At 38.6% G+C, this 22,933-nt stretch overlaps 1 protein-coding gene across 4 annotated transcripts in view; it reads left to right on the plus strand.

Annotated features, from left to right (window-relative positions):
- The window catches only part of ATAD5 (ATPase family AAA domain containing 5), a 48,008-nt gene that overhangs the window by 6,682 nt on the left and 18,393 nt on the right, over positions 1–22,933 (plus strand). For 3 of the 4 annotated variants that reach the window (XM_082707317.1, XM_082707315.1, XM_082707314.1), the window contains exons 3-12: positions 816–924; positions 5,416–5,580; positions 7,285–7,411; positions 7,908–7,989; positions 13,712–13,896; positions 17,034–17,191; positions 18,213–18,372; positions 18,823–19,149; positions 21,245–21,341; positions 22,674–22,753. In XM_082707317.1, coding sequence (XP_082563443.1) covers positions 816–924; positions 5,416–5,580; positions 7,285–7,411; positions 7,908–7,989; positions 13,712–13,896; positions 17,034–17,191; positions 18,213–18,372; positions 18,823–19,149; positions 21,245–21,341; positions 22,674–22,753 — 1,490 coding nt within the window. The remainder of the gene's footprint in view (positions 1–815; positions 925–5,415; positions 5,581–7,284; positions 7,412–7,907; positions 7,990–13,711; positions 13,897–17,033; positions 17,192–18,212; positions 18,373–18,822; positions 19,150–21,244; positions 21,342–22,673; positions 22,754–22,933) is intronic. The other variant, XM_082707316.1, reaches the window with a different exon arrangement.

The following is a 22,933-nucleotide window of genomic DNA, read 5'->3' on the forward strand; positions in this document are numbered from 1 at the left end:
CTCTCTCTCTGTCAGACAAATAAAATCCAAATTCTGTGCATGTAACAAACATGAGATTAAAAAATAAGAGTTTTTTTCCTTGGGTAAACTGAGCTATATTCTATAAGGTATATATACTTGCATGCTGGTTTTGGCCAATAGAAGAGTGATCTTAGGAGGCAATTTTTTTTTTTTAAGATTTTATTTATTTATTTGACAGAGAGAAATCACAAGTAGTTGGAGAGGCAGGCAGAGAGAGAGAGAGAGGGTAGCGGGCTTCCTGCTGAGCAGAGAGCTTGAAGCGGGACTCGATCCCAGGACCCTGAGATCCTGACCTGAGCCGAAGGCAGCGGCTTAACCCATTGAGCCACCCAGGCGCCCGAGGCAATTTTCTGTAAAGCTTATGATTTCTAAAAGGAAACATTTTATATTTTCTGAGAGTTTAACTTGAAGTTTGCCTTACTTTCGATCAGTAGTTTGAATCTAATTGGGAGTAATTTTTTTTAAAGAACTATGCAGGGCACCTGGGTGGCTCAGTTGGTTAAGCAACTGTCTTCAGCTCAGGTCATGATCCCAGGGTCCTGGGATTGAGGCCTGCATCAGGCTCCTTGGTTAATGGGATCTTCCTTCCCCCTCTTCTTTTGCCAGCCGCTCCCCCTGCTTGTACTCTGTCTCTCTCTCTGTCAAATAAATAAATAAATAAAATCTTAAAAAAAAAAGAGAGAGAGAGAGAGCTGTCTAGAAATTGGAGCCATGGTTGGTTCTTTTCTATATTTAATTGAAATTCTTACACATAATTGTGAAAATGCTTATGATTGTCTTTTTTTTCCTCCTAGAATGAAATTCACCAGAATTAGTACTCCTAAGAAATCTAAGAAAAAATCTAAGAAAAGATGTGAGAAATCTGAAGCCACTGATGGAGATTTTACTTCTCAGACTAGAAAGGTAATAGAAATCTCAGGGGGTTGTTTAAGTGGTATTCTGTTTCTTAAAACAACAACTGCTATTAGAAGTAGTATGCCGGAAGAAGATACACAGATTTTATAGATTGGTTATGGTAACTATAGTTATATACTGTTACTATTATTCTGTTCCTCTGGTTAGTTTATTAAGTTGTCAACATAGCTTACTGTGAGATGAAAGCAATTGGTAAGGATAGTATAATTTACTTAGAAAAAGTTTTCTTGGAGGCACTTGGGTGGCTCAGTCAGGCTCAGGTCGTGATCTCAGGATTGTGAGATTGAGTCCTGTTTCAGATTCCAGACTCAGCCCTGAGTCAGCTTGTCTCTCTCCCTTTGCACCTCCCTGAGCTTGCATGTATGCGTGCTCTCTCTCTCTCCTGTTTCTCTCTAAAATAAATAAATAATCAAAATCTTTAAAAAGAGAGAGTGAAAAGAAAAAGGCTTTTTTAGTAAGAGTTACATTCTAATCATTTTCCTTCAGGCTGCTTTTATAGGTCATGATTGAATTTTTGGTTTATTTCTACAGATCAGAGGCTAAAAAGTGGGGTCTATAATTCTGGTACAGGTCTAAAAACCCTGGTACTACTGACATTTTGGGCTGGATAATTCTTTGTTATAGGGGACTGATTGTGCATTGTAGGATGCTTAGCAGTAATGGGGCCTCTACGCATGAAATGCCAGTAGCTCTCTACCTTCCCTGATTCTAACAACTAAAAATGTCTCCACACATTACAAATATTCCCAGGAGGGAAAGAAATCTACCTCCCACACTGCCCCATTGAAAACTACTACCCTAAAGGGAGAAGTAGAGTATATAAGAATACTATAGGGGCACCTGGGTGTCTCAGTGGGTTAAAGCCTCTGCCTTCAGCTCAGGTTATGATCTCAGGGTCCTGGGATCGAACACTGCATCAGGCTCCCTGCTCACTTGGGAGCCTGCTTCCATTCCTCTCTCTCTGCCTGCCTCTCTGCCTACTTGTAATCTGTCAAATAAATAAATAAAGTCTTAAAAAAAAAGAATACTATAGCTGCTTTTACAAACTAATTTCCCCAGGGTGAGTAGGAACAGGTATGTGTGTGTCGAAAAGCCCCCAGTGTGATTGTGACATAGTCCTTGTGTGAATACCACTGCGACAGAAGATTGGCATCTCTTTTGTTGCTATTAGCAGCTGTCATGTTTTTTGACTGCGTATCACATTCCAGACGCTATGCTTAGTACTTACCATTAATCTCATAAAGTAAATATTTAACCCTATTTTGAAGGACAGAGGAGCCAAAGGAGGTGAGAACATTTTTAAGAGTAGTTGAAGTAGTGTACAGTAGGATCCAAACCACATGGGTGCAGTGAAGGCTGATAAACAGGGAAAAAGTAGTAAGTGCTGTCGAGAGGTTTCTTCCCTTTTTTTTTTTTTTTTTTTAAAGGATTTTATTTATTTGACAGAGAGAGGCAGCCAGAGAGGGACCACAAGCAGGGGGAGTGGAAGAGGGAGAGGCAGACTCCCTGCTGAGCAGAGAGCCCGATATGGGGCTCAATCCCAGGACTCTGGGATCCTGCCCCAAGCCCAGGCCAGATGCTTAACAACTGAGCCACACAGGCACCCCTCAAGAGAGGTTTCTGATATAGTCAGGAGTAAGTGGGGCTGGGAGGATGGGTGACATGGTCAGAATGTAGGATGTTGAAAATTACTTATTTTCAAGGTAATAGGATTATGGTTGGTTTTAGTTTTCTTTATTTTTCTGCTTTCTGTTTTTTTATAAACATGAACTTTAAAAAAAAATTTTTTTTTTAAGGCAGCCTCTTCCATTGTAGGGCAGCTTCTTTCTTTCTCTTTCTTTCTTTCTAGATTTTATTTATTTGACAGAGAGAGACACAGCGAGAGAGGGAACACAGGCAGGGGGAGTGGGAGAGGGAGAAGCAGGCTTCTCGCTGAGCTTGGAGCCATACACAGGGCTTTATACCAGGACCCTGGGATCATTACCTGAGCCCAAGACATTACTTAACTGTCTGAGCCACCCAAGCGTCCCTTAAAATTTTTATCAGAAAAAAATAATAGGGGTGCCTGGGTGGCTCAGTCAGTTAAGTGTCCAACTCTTGATTTTGGCTCAGATCACAGTCAGATTTGAGAGATTAAGCCCTGGGTGGGACTCTGTGTGAAACATGAAGTCTGCTCAAAATTCTCTCTCCCTCTTTCTCTCCTTCTCTTCCCCCACCACTCATTTGAGCTCTCTGAAATAAATAAAATCTTAAAAAAATATATTAGAAAAAAATGCTTTTCAAGACATAATAGAATTACTTGCCAAAATGTGTGTGTGTATGTATATGTGCTGCCGAAGCGAGCACTGTGTGTGTGTATGTTTTTTTCCCCACACCTTCACAAAACCATACCTTTTTGTGTAACAGATTGTTTCAATAATTGAGTTGTTAATTTAAACTTAGGTCAGTTATTTAATTGTAAGAATTTATAAGATTTCATCAGCCTGCCAGAAATTTCGCTAGCAGAACAACAAATCTATTCATCTATTTTACAGAAGTAAATCTTTGTTTTCCTAACCTTCTTACATATATTTTGAATATCCATAGCTGTGCTTTTCAGTGGTTTTTAAAAAACAGCAGACATTTGTTTAAAAAACAGAAGTGTATAAAATGAAATATGAAAACTTTTCAATCTTCTACTCTCTAGGGGTAACCCACTTCATTTTTTTTTTTTTTAAGATTTTATTTATGTATTAGAGAGAGAGTGAGCAGGCTTGAGTTGGGGGAGGAGCAGAGGGAGAGGGACAAGCACACTGAGCTGAATGCAGAGCCTGACTTGGGGCTCTGTCTCATGACTCTGAGATCATTACCTGAGCTGAAATCAAGAGTTGGATATTAAACTGACTGAACCACTCAGGTGCACCCCAAGGGGTAACTCACTTTTAATAGTTATGTTTATCCTTCTAGACTTTTTTCTGGGATTAAACAGATATACATCACTTTTTAAAGAGATCATATAATGTAAACTATTTGCAGCTTGCTTGCTGGTTTTTTGTTGTATTTTTGGGCCCAGCGTGGAACCCAGTGCAGGGCTTAAGCTCATAACCCTGAGATCAAGACCTGAGCTGAGATGAAGAGTCAGATGCTTAACCTACTGAGCCACCCAGGTGCCCCTGGATGTTTTTGATCTAAACATAAAAATCTGTAAAACTCAGAATATTGAAAGCATGTTGTCCGGAAGATAATATTTAAATGCATGAGATCACTTAGTACATCAATGGCAAAGTCAGGCCTAAAGGCCAGATTTTTTTCTTATCTAGTGCTCTTTTTCATACTTAATACCTTTTTAGCCTCTTTCCAGTGGATTCACCTCAAAGGTGACTAAAATCAAAGAACAGATGCCATGAAAATGGTGGGTAAATAACCAACAATTCTTTCCTATGCATCCAGATATCTAATACATCTCTCTGGGTGTTTTCCACAAATGTAATTATATTTATCTGAATAAATTTCCAGTTAGAAATAAAGGTAAACCAAATATAACTAGACACATTGTAATTTAATTTCCTTGCTAAGATTTGAGTAACTTTCTTTGTCTTTTATTTAATATTATTTGTGATTATAGTTTTCTATTATATATATATTTTTAATGGACTTTATTTTTTATTTATTTTTTAAAATTTATTTAATTGACAGAGACAGTGAGAGAGGGAATATAAGCAGGGCAGTGGGAGAGGAAGAAGCAGGTTTCCCACCAAGGAGGGAGCCCAATCAATGTAGGGCTCAATCTCAGGACCCTGGGATCACAACCTCAGTTGAAGGCAGACACTCAATGACTGAGCTACCCAGGTGCCCTTTTAATGGACTTTAGTTTTTCGAACAGCTTTAGCTTCACAGCAAAACTGAGTGGAAGATACCAAGATTTTCCATATACCTCTTGTCCCCACACTGCATGGCCTCCCACATTATCAGTACCAGAGTAGTACATTTGTTACAACTGATGAACCTGCATTGGCAGATCATTATCACCCAGAGTCCGTAGTTCACTTTAGGGTCCACTCTTGATCTTCTATATTTTGTGGGTTTAGATGTATCATGGTATGTATCCACCATTATAGTATCAAGCAAAGAGTATGGTATCACTGCCTTAAAAATCCTCTATGATGGGCCTGTTCATCCCCTCCTCCCCACCTAACTCCTGGCAACCACTGATCTTTTCTACTGTCTCCAAAGTTTTGCCTTTTCTAAATTTTTTTTAAAGATTTTATTTATTTATTTGTCAGAGAGAGAGAGCGCACAAGTAGGGGGAGCAGCAGGCAGAGCAGGCAGAGGGAGAAGCAGGCTTCCTGCTGAGCAAGAAGCCAGATGAGGGACCCAATCCCAGAACCCTGGGATCATGACTGAGCCCCCAGGCTTCCCAGCCTTTTCTGATTTTTTTAATCATTAAATATAAAATGTTTGCCACTAACCTATATTAATATTTCATATTTTTTTGTTTAGGCAAGCAATGCTTCCAAAAATGTATCTAGAGCAAAACAATTGATTGAAAAGGCAAAAGCTTTACACATTAGTAGGTCAAAGGCTACTGAAGAAACAGTGACACCCTTGAGACGTTCATCTAGACATCAGACACTTCCTGAAAGGAAGCCGTTGTCAGAAACAGAAGTAAGTATTAGAAATATTTATTGGTATGGGTTCTGTCCTCTTCTGCTGCTTAAAGTGGGAAAGGGAAACCATTACAAAATTATCGGGTAGAACTGTAAGATACCCTTGAGGGCGTTAGAAAGAATATCATTTTCAGGTGTGTTTTAGAAGCTTTGGGTTCTTTTGCCTACAGAATACAGTTTGAATCCTTATCAAGTCATTCACGATCCTTTACAGGCTGAAAAAGCTCTTCCCTTTCCTCGAAGCAACCATCTTCCTCATACACACAGTTTGCTCTAGTCACACTAAATTATTCATTTCTCCCCCAAATGGTGCAGTTTTTACTTGTTCTACTTTGTAGTCTTGGCTTGAAATGGCTATTCAGAGTACTCTCTTCTACCTGAGGAATTCCTACTCAAAACGTTAAGTCCCGCCAAATGCTAACACTTTCTCTTTTTCTCTTTCTTTTTAAAATATTTTGTTTATTTGACAGAGAGAAAGAGAGATCATAGGTAGGTAGCAGCTAGAAAGAGAGGGGGAAGCAGGCTCCCCACTGAGCAGAGAGCCCGATGCAGAGCTTGATCCCAGGACCCTGAGATCATGACCTGATCTGAAGGCAGAGGCTTTAACCCACTGAGCCACCCAGGTGCCCCGCTTCCTCTTTTTTTCAAACCAGCTTTATTACAGAGATATGAGTCACATACCATACAATTCACTATTTAAAATGTGCAATTCATTGGCTTTTACTATAGTCACAGACTTGTGCACCCATCACCACAACGTTAGAACATTTCATTACCCCAAAAGAACCCCTATTTCCCTTAGCTGTCACTTCCCAGTCCCTCCTCCCCAAGCGGCACCCAGCCACTAATCTACTTCCTGTCTCTGTAGATTTGACTGAACATTTCATATAAATGGTATCATACGTATAGTATATGGTCCCTTGTGTCTGGCTTCTTTCGTTCATCATAATGTTCTCAAGGGTCATCCATGTTGGAGCATCAATATTTCATTTCTTTTTATTGCCAAATAATACCCCATTGTATGGATATATCACATTTTATTTACCCATTCATCAGTTGATGGATATTTGGGTTGTTTCCACTTTTTAGCTATTAAGAATAATGCCTCCTCTTGAAACCTTTGCTGATGTCTTCAAGACAAGTAGTTTCCTTCCCTACATGTACTTTACTTCTATGGTTTTTGTATTTTGGTCAATATTGCCTTCACCATACTTATAGACTAGCTCTCTCTCCATCACCTAAGCCATGGTGTAACCTTGAAGCCAGCTCTTGTTTCATTTGTATATGTACTCAGTGCCTGCTGTATTGCCTGATACACAGTAGATGCTCGATAAATGTATGCTGACCACATGAAAATGTATCAGATTTTCATCTTGTACATTTATAGAATGTATAGCTTTCAAAGAATATACCTGAAATTTTTATAGCTTGGTCATATTGATTCTTAAGTCTGTTGGATGCTTCTTTAAAAAAGAAGGCCATGGTCATAATAAATCCACTCTTTGATATGTGAACTTGTATGATGTAATGTACACTATTGTCACTGTATGTTTTCTGTATTAGGTAGTGTCTGACGGAGAGAGGTATGGAGCTGCTAATGTCATTGTCTTAACCTGGGGCTTCTAACGTCATAATCCTCTTGACATTTTAAAACATCAATTGTATGACATATTTTTAAAATGTTTTTCTTATTCTGTCTTAGGATTCTGTAATAATAATCGATTCAGATCATACTTCTTTAAAGCATCCTGAGAAAAATCAGAAGAAACTTCAGTGTCTGAATGATGTGCTAGGAAAAAAACTGAACAAGACTCCTAAAAGTGTACCTGGTAATCAAATTTGATAATGCTTTTGATGAACATTAGAATGTTTTAGAGAGATTATATTGCTCTGAATGCTATCAATTTAATTCCTTGCCTTCTGTGGTGCAAACTTAATTATATTAAGTATTTCTGTCTATCTGTTTAGCCTCAGTTAAGTTTAGAGGTTCTCAAACCTGATGGATCATCAAAATCATCAGAGTAAATTAAAAATTTTCCTAAATCCTTAGGTCCTTCCCTAGGCATATTGGCTGAGAATCTCTGGAGGGGACTTATGGGAATCTATAGTTAAAAAGTTGCCTGGAGATTCTGATAATGATATTGGGAGACCAGATCATTGTATAGAAGTTTTTTAAAATAAAAAGTTAGTCTTTTTTAAGATTAAAGAAAGTAAAAAGGTTTAATTTTTTTTAAGTTTAAGAAGGTAGTGGTATAATTTGAAAATAGCTGGAGGTAAGAAGAGATGATAAACACTGACACTAACCTAAGTATTTATTTTTCTAAGGGAAAATGAAAGTTGCTCCTTTATTTCTTACCAGAAAGGCTCAAAAAACAGCTGATCCTGTTCTTGGTTTTGATGAAAGCAGGTTAGTCCAATACAAATTTTTAAATGCCAAAATATCTTACAGAATGTTTTTGTATTTTTTTTTTCCTTTACTTTGATGAGAAAGCATGTATGTTATCATTTGAGGCCGTAATAAGTTCACTTTTAAAGATGACAATATTAACAGTGCTACGACTGCAATTTGAAGATCATTTTGTGGCCCATCTCTAGATGAAACAGTGGAAACAAACCAAAAGCACCGAAGAGCTGATTCAGAACTTATTCAGCAAATATTTAAATACCTGCTATGGGGCACCTGGCTGGCTCAGTCACCTGGGGGAACATGTGATTCTTGATCATAGGTCATGAGTTTGAGCTCCACATTGAGGGTAGAGATTACATTAAAAAAATAATAATAAGTAAAAATAAATGAATAAAATAAAATCTTCCAAATACCTGGTATGTACCAAGCAGTATATTTGGCACTGGGAATATTAAGGGGAACAAAACAAGACACATTCTCTGTCCTCATAAGGCTAATACTCAAGAGGAAGGATAATCTATAATTAAATATTAATTGAACCAACAAATGAAAAATTGCAGTTGTACTAAGAAGAAGAGGTGCCAAGTTCTATTAAAGTTTATATTAAGTGGATTTGGTCTGCTCAAGCAAGCCTTTGCTAAGGAGATGTCACCTGAACTGAAGGATGAGCAGGAGTTCATCAGGGTGGAACAGTGTTCTAACCAGAAGGAACAGTCTGCAGAGTCCCTGTAGCTAGAAGGAGCATGGCAAACAGAGAAGGTTGAAAGAATACCAGTGTGACTTGAGCACAGAGAGCAGAGGTGAGAGAACTGTAGGGTTAAGCTAGAGAGGTAGATGCCAGTCCATGTAGCATCTTTGGACCACGTGCAAGAATTTGTCATTACGGCAACGGCCATTACGGCAACGGCCATTACGGCAACGGCAACTGCTAGATCAGTTTGCTGGATCAAAATCCATAGTGATTAATTAGATCTGGGGACTGGAGGTAAGAGAGAGGAAGGTGCAAAGGTGACACTTAAGTTCTGGTGTCCCTGTGCAAGTGGATGGGATGTTGGCAAAAGACCAGGTTTAGGGACATCGTGTTCAGGTTATTTTTTTCCCCTTTCACTTTTATTAAGGTATAATTACATATTGTTAAATGCACAAGTCCTTTTTTTTTTTGTATTAAAGTTTAATTGACGTACAATATCCTATTAGTTTGAGATGTACATAATAATGATTTGATGTTTTTATATATTACAAGAAGGTCCCCATGACAAGTCTAGTTACCATCTCTCACTGTACAGAAAGCTGCTACAGTTGCTTGTACTCCCTATGCTGCACACTTCATCCCTGTGACTTAACTTTGATGACTAGAAGTTTGTACCTGTTGATCCCCTTTCCCTATTTCATCTGCCCCCTCCCCTTCCCCACTCTGGTAGCTAACTCTTTGTTTCCTGTGTCATGAGTCCATTTCTGTTTTGTTTGTTCATTTGTTAAATGCATAATTCTTAAGCATAATGGTTTTTGTAAGTACATTAAATCAAGATTTAACATATTTTAATCCTGGGAGGTACTCTTTTTCTGTTACTCCCATCCTACCACAACGAAAGGTTACCACTATCCTGATTTCATCACCATTGATTAGTTTGATTTCTGTTACCGGGGATTAGTTTTGTCAGTTTTAGAACTTTGTGTAGACTTTACATATATATATTCTTTCATATCTAACTGCCTTTGGTCAGTACACACACAAACACACACACATTTTTTTGTTGGTGGTGGTGGTGTTTAAAGATCTTATTTATTTATTTGACAGAAAGAAATCACAAGTAGGCAGAGCAGCAGGCAGAGAGAGGAGGAAGAAGATTCCCTGCTGAGCAGAGAGCCTGAGGTGGGGCTCGATCCCAGGACCCTGGGATCATGACCTGAGTGGAAGGCAGAGACTTAACTCACTGAGCCACCCAGGCGCCCCCCCACCCACATTTTTTAAAAATCACTTTTACTGGGTGCCAGGGTGGTTCAGTGGTTAAGGTCATGATCCCAGAGCCCTAGGATCCAGTCCTGCATCGGGCTTCCTGCTCAGCAGGAAGTCTGCTTTTCTCTCTGACCTTCTTCCTCTCATGCTCTCTCTCTCTCTCTCTCTCTCTCTCATTTTTTCTCTTTCAAATAAATAAATAAAATCTTTAAAAAAAATAAAAAATCACCTTTATTCAGGTATAATGTACAGATAATCATATGCATATAATATCAAGTAAACAGTTGGAGGTTTAATAAATGTACCCATCTGTGTAATCTCCACAACAATAGAGAACATCTTCATCACACTCAAAAAAGTTCCTTTGTGTCTCTTTTCAGTTAATCCCTGCCCCCCAACTCCCATGCAATTTCTGATCTGTTTTCTGTTGATAGAGATTGGTTTGCCTTTTCTAGAATTTCATAGAAATGAAATCGTACAGGAGGTACACTTTTGTTTCTGGCTTCTTTCAGTCAAGGTAATGTATCAGTAGTCTGTTCTTTTTTATTGCTGAATAGTATTCCTTATATGAATATATCGCAGTTTGTTTATCCATTCTTTTATTGATGGCCATTTGGGTTGTTTCCAGCATTTGGCTAGAAATTAGGCTGCAGTTAAGCTGCTGTGAACATTCCATACACATGTGTAGAGAGTGTTCTCATTTCTCTTGAGTAAATACCTAGAAATGGAATTGCTCTGTCACTAGGTAGATGTATGACTAACATCAGAAGAATCCGCCAAGCTATTGTCCCAAGTGTTTTTTCCATTTTACACTCCCACCAGCAGTGTATGAGAGTTCCAGTTGCTAACACTTGGCATTATTATCAGACTTTGTAATGTTAGCCATTCGAGTAGGTTTCTAGTGGTCTATTTTTTTTTTATTCTTTTACCTTTTATTATTATTTTTAATTGATTAAATTTTTAAACCTTACAGGGGTATAGGGGTGCCTGGGTGGCTCAGTTGGTTAGGCAAGTGCCTTCAGCTCAGGTCATGATCCTGGAGTCCCAGAATCGAGTCCCACATTGGGATCCCTGCTCGGCAGGGAGTCTGCTTCTCCCCCTGACCCTCTCTCCTCTCATGCTTGCTCTCCCTCTCTCTCTGTCTCTCTCTCTCTCATTCTCTCAAATAAATAAATAAAATCTTAAAAAAACCAACAACAACCTTACCGAGGTGTAATTTATATACAGTCACCTGTATTGGAAGCATATAACTTGGTGAGCTTTGTCAGTTGGCTACATAGTGAAAGCACCACTCCTGCCATACAGACCCAGATTCATTTCCGTGGCCCTCCGAAAGACTCCTTGGACCCTCCAACAGTCCTCCTTCTAGTTCTGGCTCAGACAAGTGCCAGTCTCTTTTTCTCTGTTAATTTGCATTTTCTAGAATTCTCTGTAAGTGAATTCATATATATTCTTTTTCACCTGGCCTCTTTTATTCAGCGTGCTGATTTTGAGACTTATCCATGTCCTCAAATACAGTCGACTCCTGAACAACATGGCTCAGATGGCGCAGTCCCCCTCACATGGATGTTTTACATTATGGTGCTGTAAAACTGAATTTTCTTTAGGACTTTCTTACTATTTTTGTCTCTAGCTTTCTTTATTATAAGGAATATAGCATATAGTATAAACAACATAGACTGTTTGTTCATCAGTGGTTAATGTTAGTTAGGAAGGCTTCCAGTCAGCAGGAAGCTATTATTGGTGGGTAAGTTTTGGGTGAGTTAAACATTACACATGCATATTTGACTGTGCAGGGAGTCGGCACCCAGGACTCCCGTGTTGTTCAAGGTCAGCTGTATATCGGTAGTTCATTGTATTTTTGCTGAGTGGTATTCCACTGGATGGATACACCACTCAACTGTTGGTGGACATTTGGGTTGTTTCCAGTTTTAAACTATTGTGAATAAAGATGTTAGGAACATTCACGTAGAAGTCTGCTGGGATTTTGCAGATGATTGTTTTACATTGTGAGAGAACTAAGTCTTCTTGTCCAAGAATGTGATATTTCTATTTGAGGTTTTAATTTCTGTGGTTCTCAGTGCAGAGGTTCATCTTTGATTTACTCCGCCCCAGCTCTGGAAATAGTCTTTTCTCCAAAGAGCCATGGTTCCTTTTAGTGGAGGATCTAGAAACCAAGATCTAAGTGCTTATTTTACTCATTACTTCTGAGGTATCAATGTTTCTAGACCTCCTTAAAGCTAGGAAACACACACACACACACAAACACACGCACGTGTGCATCCAAGAGTTCAAACTATAATTGTATATAATACATATTGTATAACATATATAATATGTGTATATGTGTAATGACTCCCTTGTACACTTCTTAAAGTTTATCTTCCGCTATAGGCACATACTCTTTTTTTTTTCCCTAAGATCTTCTTTTCTTTCTTTTTTTTTTTTTTTAAGATTTTATTTATCTGTTTGACAGATAGAGATCACAAGTAGGCAGAGAAACAGGCAGAGAGAGAGGGGGAAGCAGGCTCCCCGCGAGCAGAGAGCCCAATGTGGGGCTCGATCCAGGACCCCAAGACCATGACCTGAGCTGAAGGCAGAGGCTTTAACCCACTGAGCCACCCAGGTTCCCCCTAAAATCTTATTTTCAAGTAATCTCTACACCCAACATGGGGCTCAAACTTACAACCCCGAGATCAAGAGTTGCATGCTGTACTGACTGAGCCAGTCAGGTGCCCCAAGCACATACTCATTTAGCTACAACTTCATCCATCTTTTCCTCCTTCCCACCAATTAGCAACAAAAAGGTACACCTCTTCTTTTTTAAGATTAATTCCTCCACTCTGGCTTTAGGTCTCATCTTTCCCTCATTTCTCTCAAATAGAAAAGGAAAAGAGAAGTGGAAGTTTTTGTAGCCTCTTTTTTATTACCAGCCCAAATTTCTGTTTGTGTAGAATATGACAATTCTCCCTCTGTATATGACAGGCTAGGAAAGGCAAATAAACTGTGATACCATACTCTCTCCCCTCCACTAATCCAGCATCCCATTACCTCCCTCCCACAGAAGTCAAGACTCTTAACAATTAACAATATGAAGATAAGCCAGGTAAAACTGAGGCATCAGTAATAAGGGCCCTCATGTTCTTGCTATTATTTAGGATACAGTATCACATTAGAAATTCTTGGGGAAAAAAAAAAGAAATTCTTGGATTAACTTTTTCAACTATAACACTTATTTTGTTTTCTGATTATAATATAAACACTTGTTTTTTTTGTTTTTTTTGTTTTATAGAAGACAAAAGATTCAAGGGGGAAGACTCACTACTCAAAGATAGCCTCTGTTAACATTTGGTGGATGTCCTTTAAATCATTTTTCTTTTTTTTTTTTTAAGATTTTATTTATTTATTTGACAGAGAGATAGAGAGACAGCACAAATAGGCAGAGCAGGAGGCAGAGGGAGAGGGAGAAGCAGACTCTCTGCCGAGCAGGGAGGACACTGGGATCCTGACCTGAGCCAAAGGTAGACACTTAATGACTAAGCCACCCACGTGCCTCTCAAATTTTTTTGTACATACTTACTTTTACTTAATTTCTTACAACTGGTAGACTTGATTTTATGATAAGCAAAAATGAATTTGACCACCTAACATCTCAGGTAGCTGATTTTTTCAAATTAAATTAAAAGTGTTTTATAGTTGGTTGTGTTTTTTTTTTTTAAGTGTGTATAACCTTAGCTTTCCTCTTTCACATCATTTTCTTAAAAGTCAAGATACATCTGAAAAGGCTCAGGACTGTAAAACCCAGTTTAAAGCAAAGCGGGACTTCCTAATGAGTGGTTTGCCGGATTTGCTGAAACGACAGATTGCAAAGAAAGCTGCTGCATTAGATGTGTACAATGCAGCAAGTACTAGTTTCCAGAGAGTCATCCATGTACAGCAAAAAGATGACGGTGAGTTTCTTATAATGAGATATTTTTCAATGAAAATATTCTTAATATTTAATATTCTATATATTTTATATTAATATTTAATATTTTGAAATTTAACATTATGCTGTCTTTTTAGACTTTAATCTAAAGATTCTAAAATTTAAAAATTTTAGAAGTAATGTAAAACCGTAAATTGACTTAAAACGAGGCTAAGGTTTAAAGATAATTCTTAAGGGGAATTTAGTGGGAATTCAAAGGGTATGTTTCACTCTCTCTTCCTCAGTCTTGGACTCACTTTACCAAGGATGGGGGGTTCAGGGAAAGAGAGTCGGCGGCATCCTCAGCCCTCCCCCTCTGTGCAGTGGGGAGCAGGCACATGGGTTGGACCTCAGTGGATGTTGTTCTACAGAGAGGCGCCATGTTCTAAATGGAAGGCCGTGCTCTTCACACACGTAGCCTGTGTGTGAACAGATTATCTTTTAAGACTTTGTCAGAGGAGCTCCGGCTCTGTTCTTTCCAGTGGACTGTTGAATGTTCCAGAACAGCTTTTCCTCTCTCAAACCATATAAATATCTGCTGGAACAGGTAGCAAGTCTCAGTGCTCCCCACTCCAGTTCAGCCTTCCCTCACACGTACCATGCCCGGGGTGAGCTGTTCATACAGGCCACTTGCACAGTGGCCTTAGTGTGGTCAGAACCTGCTTCTGTTTGGATTCAAATGCTAAAGCAAACACAATCTTATTTTACTTCCCTAGTTTTGAATTGCTAAAAGTGAGTACAGCTTTATATCTTCCTCATTATTCCTGCCTAGAGGTGTTTTTGCTTTATCAGCACAAAACCACTTGTATTCTTCTCAGGTGGCTTTGAGGTTTGGTTTACTGCACTCCCTCTACCCACAAAACAGACTCTGTGTTCTCTTTTCCTTTCTTTTTTTGTTTTGTGTTTCTAACCTTGATAGTTTTTGAATTTTGTTCAGCCTCCCATTTAGATTTTATTTATTTATTTTTAAAAGAGAGGGAGCATGAGCAGGGGGAGAGGGAGAAGGACAAGTAGTCTCCTGCTGACTCAGGGGGCCCAACACAGGACTCAATCCCAGGACCCCGAGATCAAGACTGGGCAGAAGTCAGATGCTCAACTGACTGAGCCACCCAGGTGCCTCTCAGCCTCCCATTTATACAGGGAACTTCCTAGCCAGTCTGTCTATTTATCTATCTTATCTCTCTCTCTATCTATTTATTTATTTTAACTATTTTCATTAACATATAATGTATTATTTGGGAACTTCCTAGCCAGTGTTCCTATTTATTTATTTAAATTATCTTTATTGACATATAGTGTATTATTTGCCCCAGGGGTACAGGTCTGTGAATCATCAGGCCGACACATTTCACAGCACTCACCATCGCATATACCCTCCCCACCCAAACACTCTATCCCAAGCCCCCACTCCCCAGCAACCCTTAGTTTGTTTTGTGAGATTAAGAGTCTATTATGGTTTGTCTCCCTCCCAATCCCAACTTATTTCGTTTTTTCTTTCCCTACCTCCCAACAACCCCTACCCTGCCTCTCAAATTCCTCATATCAGAGAGATCATATGATAATTGTCTTTCTCTGTTGACTTACTTCATTCAGCATAATACACTCTAGTTCCATGCATGTCGTTGCAAATGGCAAGATTTCACTTCTTTTGATGGCTGCATAGTATTCCATTGTATATACATACCATATCTTCTATATCCATTCATCTGTTGATGGACATCTAGCTTCTGTTCATAGTTTGGCTGTTGTGGACATTATTGCTATAAACATTCATGTGCGTGTGCCCCTTTGGATCACTACATTTGTATCTTTAGGATAAATACCCAGTAGTGCCATTGCTAGGTCATAGGGCAGCTCTGTTTTCAACTTTTTGAGGAATCTCCATCTAGCCAGTCTTTCTTTTTCTTTTCTTTTTTTTTTTTTAATACATTTTTTTTATTTATTTGACAGAGAGAGAGAGATCACAAGTCGGCAGAGAGGCAGGCAGAGAGAGAGGGAAGTAGTCTCCCCACCAAGCAGAGAGCCTGATTCGGGGCTCTATCCCAGGACTCTGGGATCATGACCCAAGCCGTAGACAGAGGCTTTAACCCATTGAGCCACGCAGGCATCCCATAGCCAGTCTTTTTTTTTTTTTTTTTTAAAGATTTTATTTATTTATTTGAGAAAGAGGCAGTGGGAGAGAGCACGAGCGAGGAGAAGGTCAGAGGGAGAAGCAGACTCCCCGTGGAGGTGGGAGCCCAATGCGTGACTCGATCCCGGAACTCCGGGATCATGACCTGAGCCGAAAGCAGTCATCCAACCAACTGAGCCACCCAGGCGTCCCAGCATAGCCAGTCTTTTTAACGATATTTTACTTTCCCAATCTTCTCTAGCTCTGAAAAGTTATTGCGTGTCGGTTTACTAGTATCTGGCATTCTGCTGAGCATTTTGTATGCATAACTAGTTTAATCTCTGTAACAACTCTAGGAGGTTGACTATTATAACAGTCACCCCTACTTTACAGAAGAAGAAACTAGGGTTTAGGATCTTGCCCATGTTCAACCCAGCTAGCAAGTGGCACAGTCTGGATTTGAACTCAGGTCTGACTTCAAAGTTTAAATTTCATTTATTTATTTATTTATTTGTCTGAAAGGTTTTTTTTTGTTTTTTTTTTAAGATTTGACTTATGAGAGAGAGAGGTGGGGGGGGGGGCATGAGTGAGTGGGAGGGTGGGGCGGAAGGAGAGGGAGAAGCAAGGAACCTGATGTAGGGCTTGATCCCAGGATCCCGAGGCGAAGGCAGATGCTTAACCGACTGAGCCACCCAGATGCCCCTCAAAGTTTAAATTTTAAAGCAGGATGCTACTTGCCCCTGAAATTTTTACCCTGAATAGCAAGGTTGATTTAAGAAGAAAAGAAAGTTTGCTATTACTTGGTTTTTTTAAACAGTTGGATCAGAAGGCTCAGTAATTTTTATTAATTGTATTCGTTGGAAGTAAGAATGGGTTCCCTGTGCACTCATTTGAGTTTTGGTATTTTTGTGTTAACTATGTAGTTGTCAGGTCTTTTCATGTTTGGGTATTTGGCATTTGATGTGTGTGAGTGAAAGTAATGAAGGTATTTGTTTTCTGTTTTTCTTTAGGATGCCGTTTGTGGCATTTGGAACCACCCACTTGCTCTCTTTTAACTAAACTTAAAGAACTGAATACTAAAGTAATAGATCTCTCAAAATGTGTTCTTGCTCTTGGTGAATTTTCAACATTGAATCCAAATTCTAAAAGGCCTAATTCTGCTGTTGGGGTAAGTATTGGAGAGCTCCTCCATTATAGGGTGTTTCCTTCATATCTTTTAGAGAGAAAAAAAATTGGAAATCTACTATTGTGGCCTAAAGTTCATTTTTTTCCTCTAGAGTCCAGTTTTAAAAAATAAATCCCAATTGAGATAGACATCTCTTTTAAATATTCTTAGAGCTGGCACACCTAGGTGGCTCAGTGGGTTAAAGCCTCTGCCTTCAGCTCAGGTCATGATCCCAGGGTCCTGGGATTGAGCCCCGCATCGGGCTCTCTGCTAAGCGGGGAGCCTGCTTCCTCTGCTCTCTCTGCCTGCCTCTCTGCCTACTTGTGATCTCTATCTGTCAAATAAATAAATAAAATCCTTTAAAAAATAAAATATAAATAAATAAATATTCCTAGAGCTTTAGAAATGTTTTAGGAATTACTGGTAGCCAATTTCAAAAGAATATTAGGTTATATAGCACATTTAGATATTATATAAGTCAGCCTTCTAATCTAATAAATGTGTATAATTAGTTGAAAGAGGGAACATTGAAAATATGAACTAAGTCCTTCAAAAGTATGCAAATGTAGCTTCATTGTCAAGGTTTATTTAGTCACTGAAGCTACTCCTACATTAACATGATTTATTATAGACAAAAAGTAGTTGGTGACTAATATTAAGAGTGTAGGGGGCACCTGGCTGATTCCGTTGTGGAGCAAGATACTCTTGATCTCAGGGTTGTGAGTTTGAGCTTCATATTGGGCATAGAGATAACTTTATTTTTTGTTTATTTCTTTTTAAGATTTTATTAGAGAGAGAGAGAACGAGCTGGGGGAGGAGCAGAGGGAGAAGTAGACTCCCCACTGAGCAGGGAGCCCGATGCTGGGCTCAGTTCCAGGACCTCGGAATCATGGCCTGAGCTGACAGCAAACGTCTAATCAACTGAGCCTCCCAGATGCCTGAGATTACTTTAAAAAAAAAAAAAAAAACTTAAAGAAAATAGATAATGTGGATCTGTTACTGAGCATTTTATTCTGTATTGCAGTTTGTGGAGAAAAGGAAAGATTTGACTGAAGAAGTAAGAAATCTTTTGCTGGAGGAAATTAGATGGTCAAATCCTGAATTTTCTTTGAGGAAATATTTTTCCTTGCTTCTAAAAAAACGAAGTGAGCACCAGGGGCTTTCTGAGTGTCATCGTAAACAAGGTTAGTGATAACTATTATCATTTACATTAACATTTTGCTTTTGAAAACATTAAGACTTGGTCATTGACTCTTACAAGTCCACAGAGAGAATATTGCTTATGGTTGGCAGGAAAAATTGTTCAACTGAAGTAAAGCATCTTGTTTAAGTGCAGGGTTGGCCCTTGCCGTTTTCCATAGATGCGAACGCAAAGGCGGCTTTAATTAAGATATTAATAGTTCATTTAAGGAAAGCATTAGATAAGATTATTTGAATTTACACAGCTTGTACAAAAGGCAGTCTAAATAACAAGATAGCCTGCTTGCTTTTGTGTGCCGTATTTGATTTTTGCTTCTTCATTTTGTGGTATTAAGATTATTGGTTATTCGGAAATGACATTAAGATGGTCGGATATTAAAATTTCACTTTGGTTGATTTGTTAAACACATGCATTTCTGTGATTTCTGAAATAGAAAGTCCACAACGAGAGCCCGATGTCAATCAAAAAGAAACTAAAAGGAAACGAGTGGAAACGGAAATTCAGAAGTCAAAAAGAAAGAAGCCAAATGAGTATTCACAAAGTCCAAAAAAGACAAATGGGAAGCCAGGAGAACTTGACAAAAGAAATAACTCCACCAGGATAAAGCTAGACTCTTGTAAAGGCCTTCTTTCTAAAACATCCAGGAAGAAAGAGATTGCTCTGAGCACAACATGTAAAGTAGAAACAGAAGCACTTGAAGATCCTGATGTTCTGATGATAGATGATGGCGAAGAGTCTCCCTCAGAAAGATCTATTCCTGGTAAATCAGATCTGCTCCTTCTGGTCCTAGAACACTTTTGTGTACTTAACCTTTCATCTTCTCTTCTCTTTAATACATGTTCATGCAACATTCAAGTGAGATGTGTGTATAAAACAAGTGGGAGCCTTACTAATGACAGCTTTAAAGAGTACCACATTTAACAGATTGGTGTTTGATGTTTTATTTTTCTGTGCTTCTATAAATACATGTGCTTTTGTAAAAACCTGGAGTTATACTACACCATTTATTTTACATTTGTTTCACATGTCTCTGACATGTTCCCATTTGGGTTACCTAGCTTTTTCAAAGTATTCTGTTGAATTAATTCATTCTTTAGATAGCTTTAGAGTATGTTTTGATTTGTACTTGTACAGCAAGTCTCCTATTGTTTTTTGTTTTTTTGGTTTTTTTTTTTTTTTAATTTTTATTTATTTATTTGAAAGACGGAGATCACAAGTAGGCAGAGAGGCAGGCAGAGAGAGAGAGAGAGGGAAGCAGGCTTCCTGCGGAGCAGGGAGCCCGATGCGGGGCTCGATCCCAGGACCCTGAGATCATGACCCGAGCCAAAGGCAGCAGCCCAAACCACTGAGCCACCCAGGCGCCCCTCCTATTGTTTTTTTAAACTATGTTCATGTAGCTACACTGCTGAATAAACTATAGGTTCTCCTACCCCCACAGATCCCATTGGGGTTTTGATTTTGGATTAGTGTATAGATTCATTTGGAGTGAATCAGCATCTTTACAACATTCAGTCTTCTCAAATGGGAGTGTTGCACATCTCTATTTACCCCAGTTGACTTAATAGGACAGTTTAATGTTTGTTTGTTTGAGTCAAAGGAAGTTGCACTAGAATTATGCTGCCCTTGCTCTTCAGATTATTTCTTATAGTATAACTTATTTTTCATATTTCATGTTTTTTAGTGATTATTAAAATTTTAAATGTGTACTTTTATTTATTTATTTATTTTTTTAATACTTAATATTTTTAAGTATCTGCACCCTCCCTCAATGTGGGGCTTGAACATGCAACCCCAATTGGGCCAGCCAAGTGCCTCTAAATATGTACTTTTTAAAAAGATTTTATTTATTTATTTATTTGTGTGAGAGAGAGAGAGAGAGCGCACACGCTCTAGAGCACAAGCAGGGGAAGCAATAGGCAGAAGGAGAAACAGGCTGCCTACTGAGCAAGGAGCCTGTTGTGGGACTTGATCCCAGGATATTGGGATCATGACCTGTGCAGAAGGCAGACACCTAACCGATTGAGCCAAGCAGGTGCCCCTAAATGTGTACTTTTAAACCTTACTGCCATGAGACTTTATGGTGGTTAGCCCCCCCCCTTTTTTTTTTTTTTTAAGATTTATTTATTTGAGAGAGAGAGAGAGAAAGCACACTGGGGTCAGGGGATGGATAGAAGAAGAGGGAGAAGAGTGGACTTATCTATGTGCCAAGCCGGACATGGGGCTGGATCTCAGTACCCTGAGTTCATGACCCTGAGATGATGACCTGAGCCAAAATCAGAGTTGGATGCTTAACTGACTAAGCACCCAGGCCCCTGTCCTTTTTTTTTTTTAAAGTAAGTTCCATGTCCAGTATGGAGCCCAACTTGGCTTGAACTCACAATCCTGAGATCAAGACCTGAACTGAGATCAAGAATTGGGCGCTTATCTGTCTAAGTCACCCAGGCATCCTAGTGGTGGTTAGCTTTTAAGGAGAAAGGGTTTTGATATGAAAAATTTAGATGTGGAGTGCCTGGATGGCTCAGGCAATTAAGACTCTGACTTCAGCTCAGATCATGATCTCAGTCCTGGGATCAAGCCCAGGGTTGGGCTCCCTGGTCATCAGGGAGTCTGCTTATCCCTCTGTCCCTCCCCCCACTCATGCTCTCTCCCCCTCCCCCTCAAATAAAAATACCAAAAATTAAAAAAAATAATAATAATTTTAAATGTAATGTTAAGTTTTGAAATTGCCCCTTTTGGCATTTTATAGCCATAAATACCTGGGTAAATACTCATTGTTTACATGAAAACAATACCATAATTGTCAAGAATATGTACTATGTCAAGGAAAAATGTTTAATATGTATTTTTTGCTTTAGATTTTGGAACTGAAGACATGCTTTGGACAGAAAAGTATCAACCTCAGAACTCCAGTGAACTCATAGGCAATGAGTTAGCTATAAAAAAGTTACATAGGTTGGTAAAACTTATAAAAGAATTGAGAAATTGTTTTTGGATCTAGTTTTATTACTTAGTCTGTTTTCTTTATACTAAAATCTAGAAATCATAAAGTAATACATTACATGGAAAATCTTAAAAAAAATCAAGAAAAATATGAAAAATAAATATCCCTCTTTTCTCCCATTTCTGCTTTCCAGAGGTAACAACTATTAAAGGTTTCTTTTATGCCTTTACAGAAAAATGTAAGGTTAAACATGTATTATGCATATATTAGCTCCTTTCTTCCCAACAGATAGGATCACATTACTAATTCAGCTCCAGAATCCTTTGTCTATGATTCCCACATCCAAGAAGTTCTGCAAACCAAAAGTTACTAACTTTATTATATTTTATGGTCTTTATGGATTCCCACTTAGTAGGAGTTCATACATTTTTTTAGACAGAAATATTAAGTGATTTTGGATGTAATGTTACAGACCCCATTAGAGGTATTATGTTATATGTGGTATACGTACCAAATTACTTTTATAATATCTGAAAATTTTGAATTCTAAAACTCAGCTGGTCCAAAGGATTTCATATAAGAAATAGGGACCCATAATAACAGTACACTTTGAGCCTAGTATTATTCTAAGTACTTGCATTGTTCTTAGCTCATTTAATCCTTAAAACTATGAGGATAAATACTGTTGTCCTTATCTTACAGATGAGGAATGGGCCTACAGAGGTTGAATGATTTGTCCAGAGTCACACAGCTCGGAAGTGGTGGAGCTGGAACTCAAACTTGGGCAGTCTAGCTCCAAACTAGAACTTCATCTTTCTACTTTTACTTAGCATCGTGTATTAGACATCTTTCATGTCATCACACGGTCTCCTCGGTTCTTTTTTTTTTTAAGATTTTATTTATTTGACAGATCACAAATAGGCAGAGAGGCAGGTGGGGGGGGTGCGGGGAAGTAGGCTTGCTGAGCAGAGAGCCCGATGTGGGGCTCGATCCCAGGACCCTGGGACCATGACCTAGTCAAAGGCAGAGGCTTTAACCCACTGAGCCACCCAGGCGCCTCACCTCGGTTCTTTATAGCTGCTCTATACTGATTCTTTAGGTAACTGCACTGTGTGTATCTTTTCTCCTACTGAGGTACTTCTAGGTTTTTCCCTATGGAAGCTAGTAGGAACAATGTTGCCGTGAATAACTTAGCTCATACAGTCTTGTGTGTTTTGGTAAAAAAATTACTTCATTTAAAAATATTCATGCCCATGTAAAAATATTTCACTATTTAGTTGATTCAAAGAGATATAGCTCTATTCTGTGCATTATTTTTATTAACATACATTTTCTTATGGCAGTTGGTTGAAAGACTGGAAGAGAAGAGCTGAATTGGAGGAAAGACAAAATTTGAAGGGAAAAAAAGATGAGAAACAGGAAGGTATTTTGAGTCCTTTTCTCCATTTGACTGGACATTTTGAGTTAGATTAGCTAAATATTCATATAAAATTTCCTAACTGGTATTTTATATTTGATTTTGTAGCTTTTGTAAATTAAATTTCCAGCATTTACTGGCAAGAAGTTTGTAAGGTTTGATCATTGGGGTTCATGAGATGGAGTT

This window comes from Mustela nivalis, assembly GCF_964662115.1.
Source record: "Mustela nivalis genome assembly, chromosome: 17".
In the NCBI taxonomy this organism is placed as follows: domain Eukaryota; kingdom Metazoa; phylum Chordata; class Mammalia; order Carnivora; family Mustelidae; genus Mustela; species Mustela nivalis.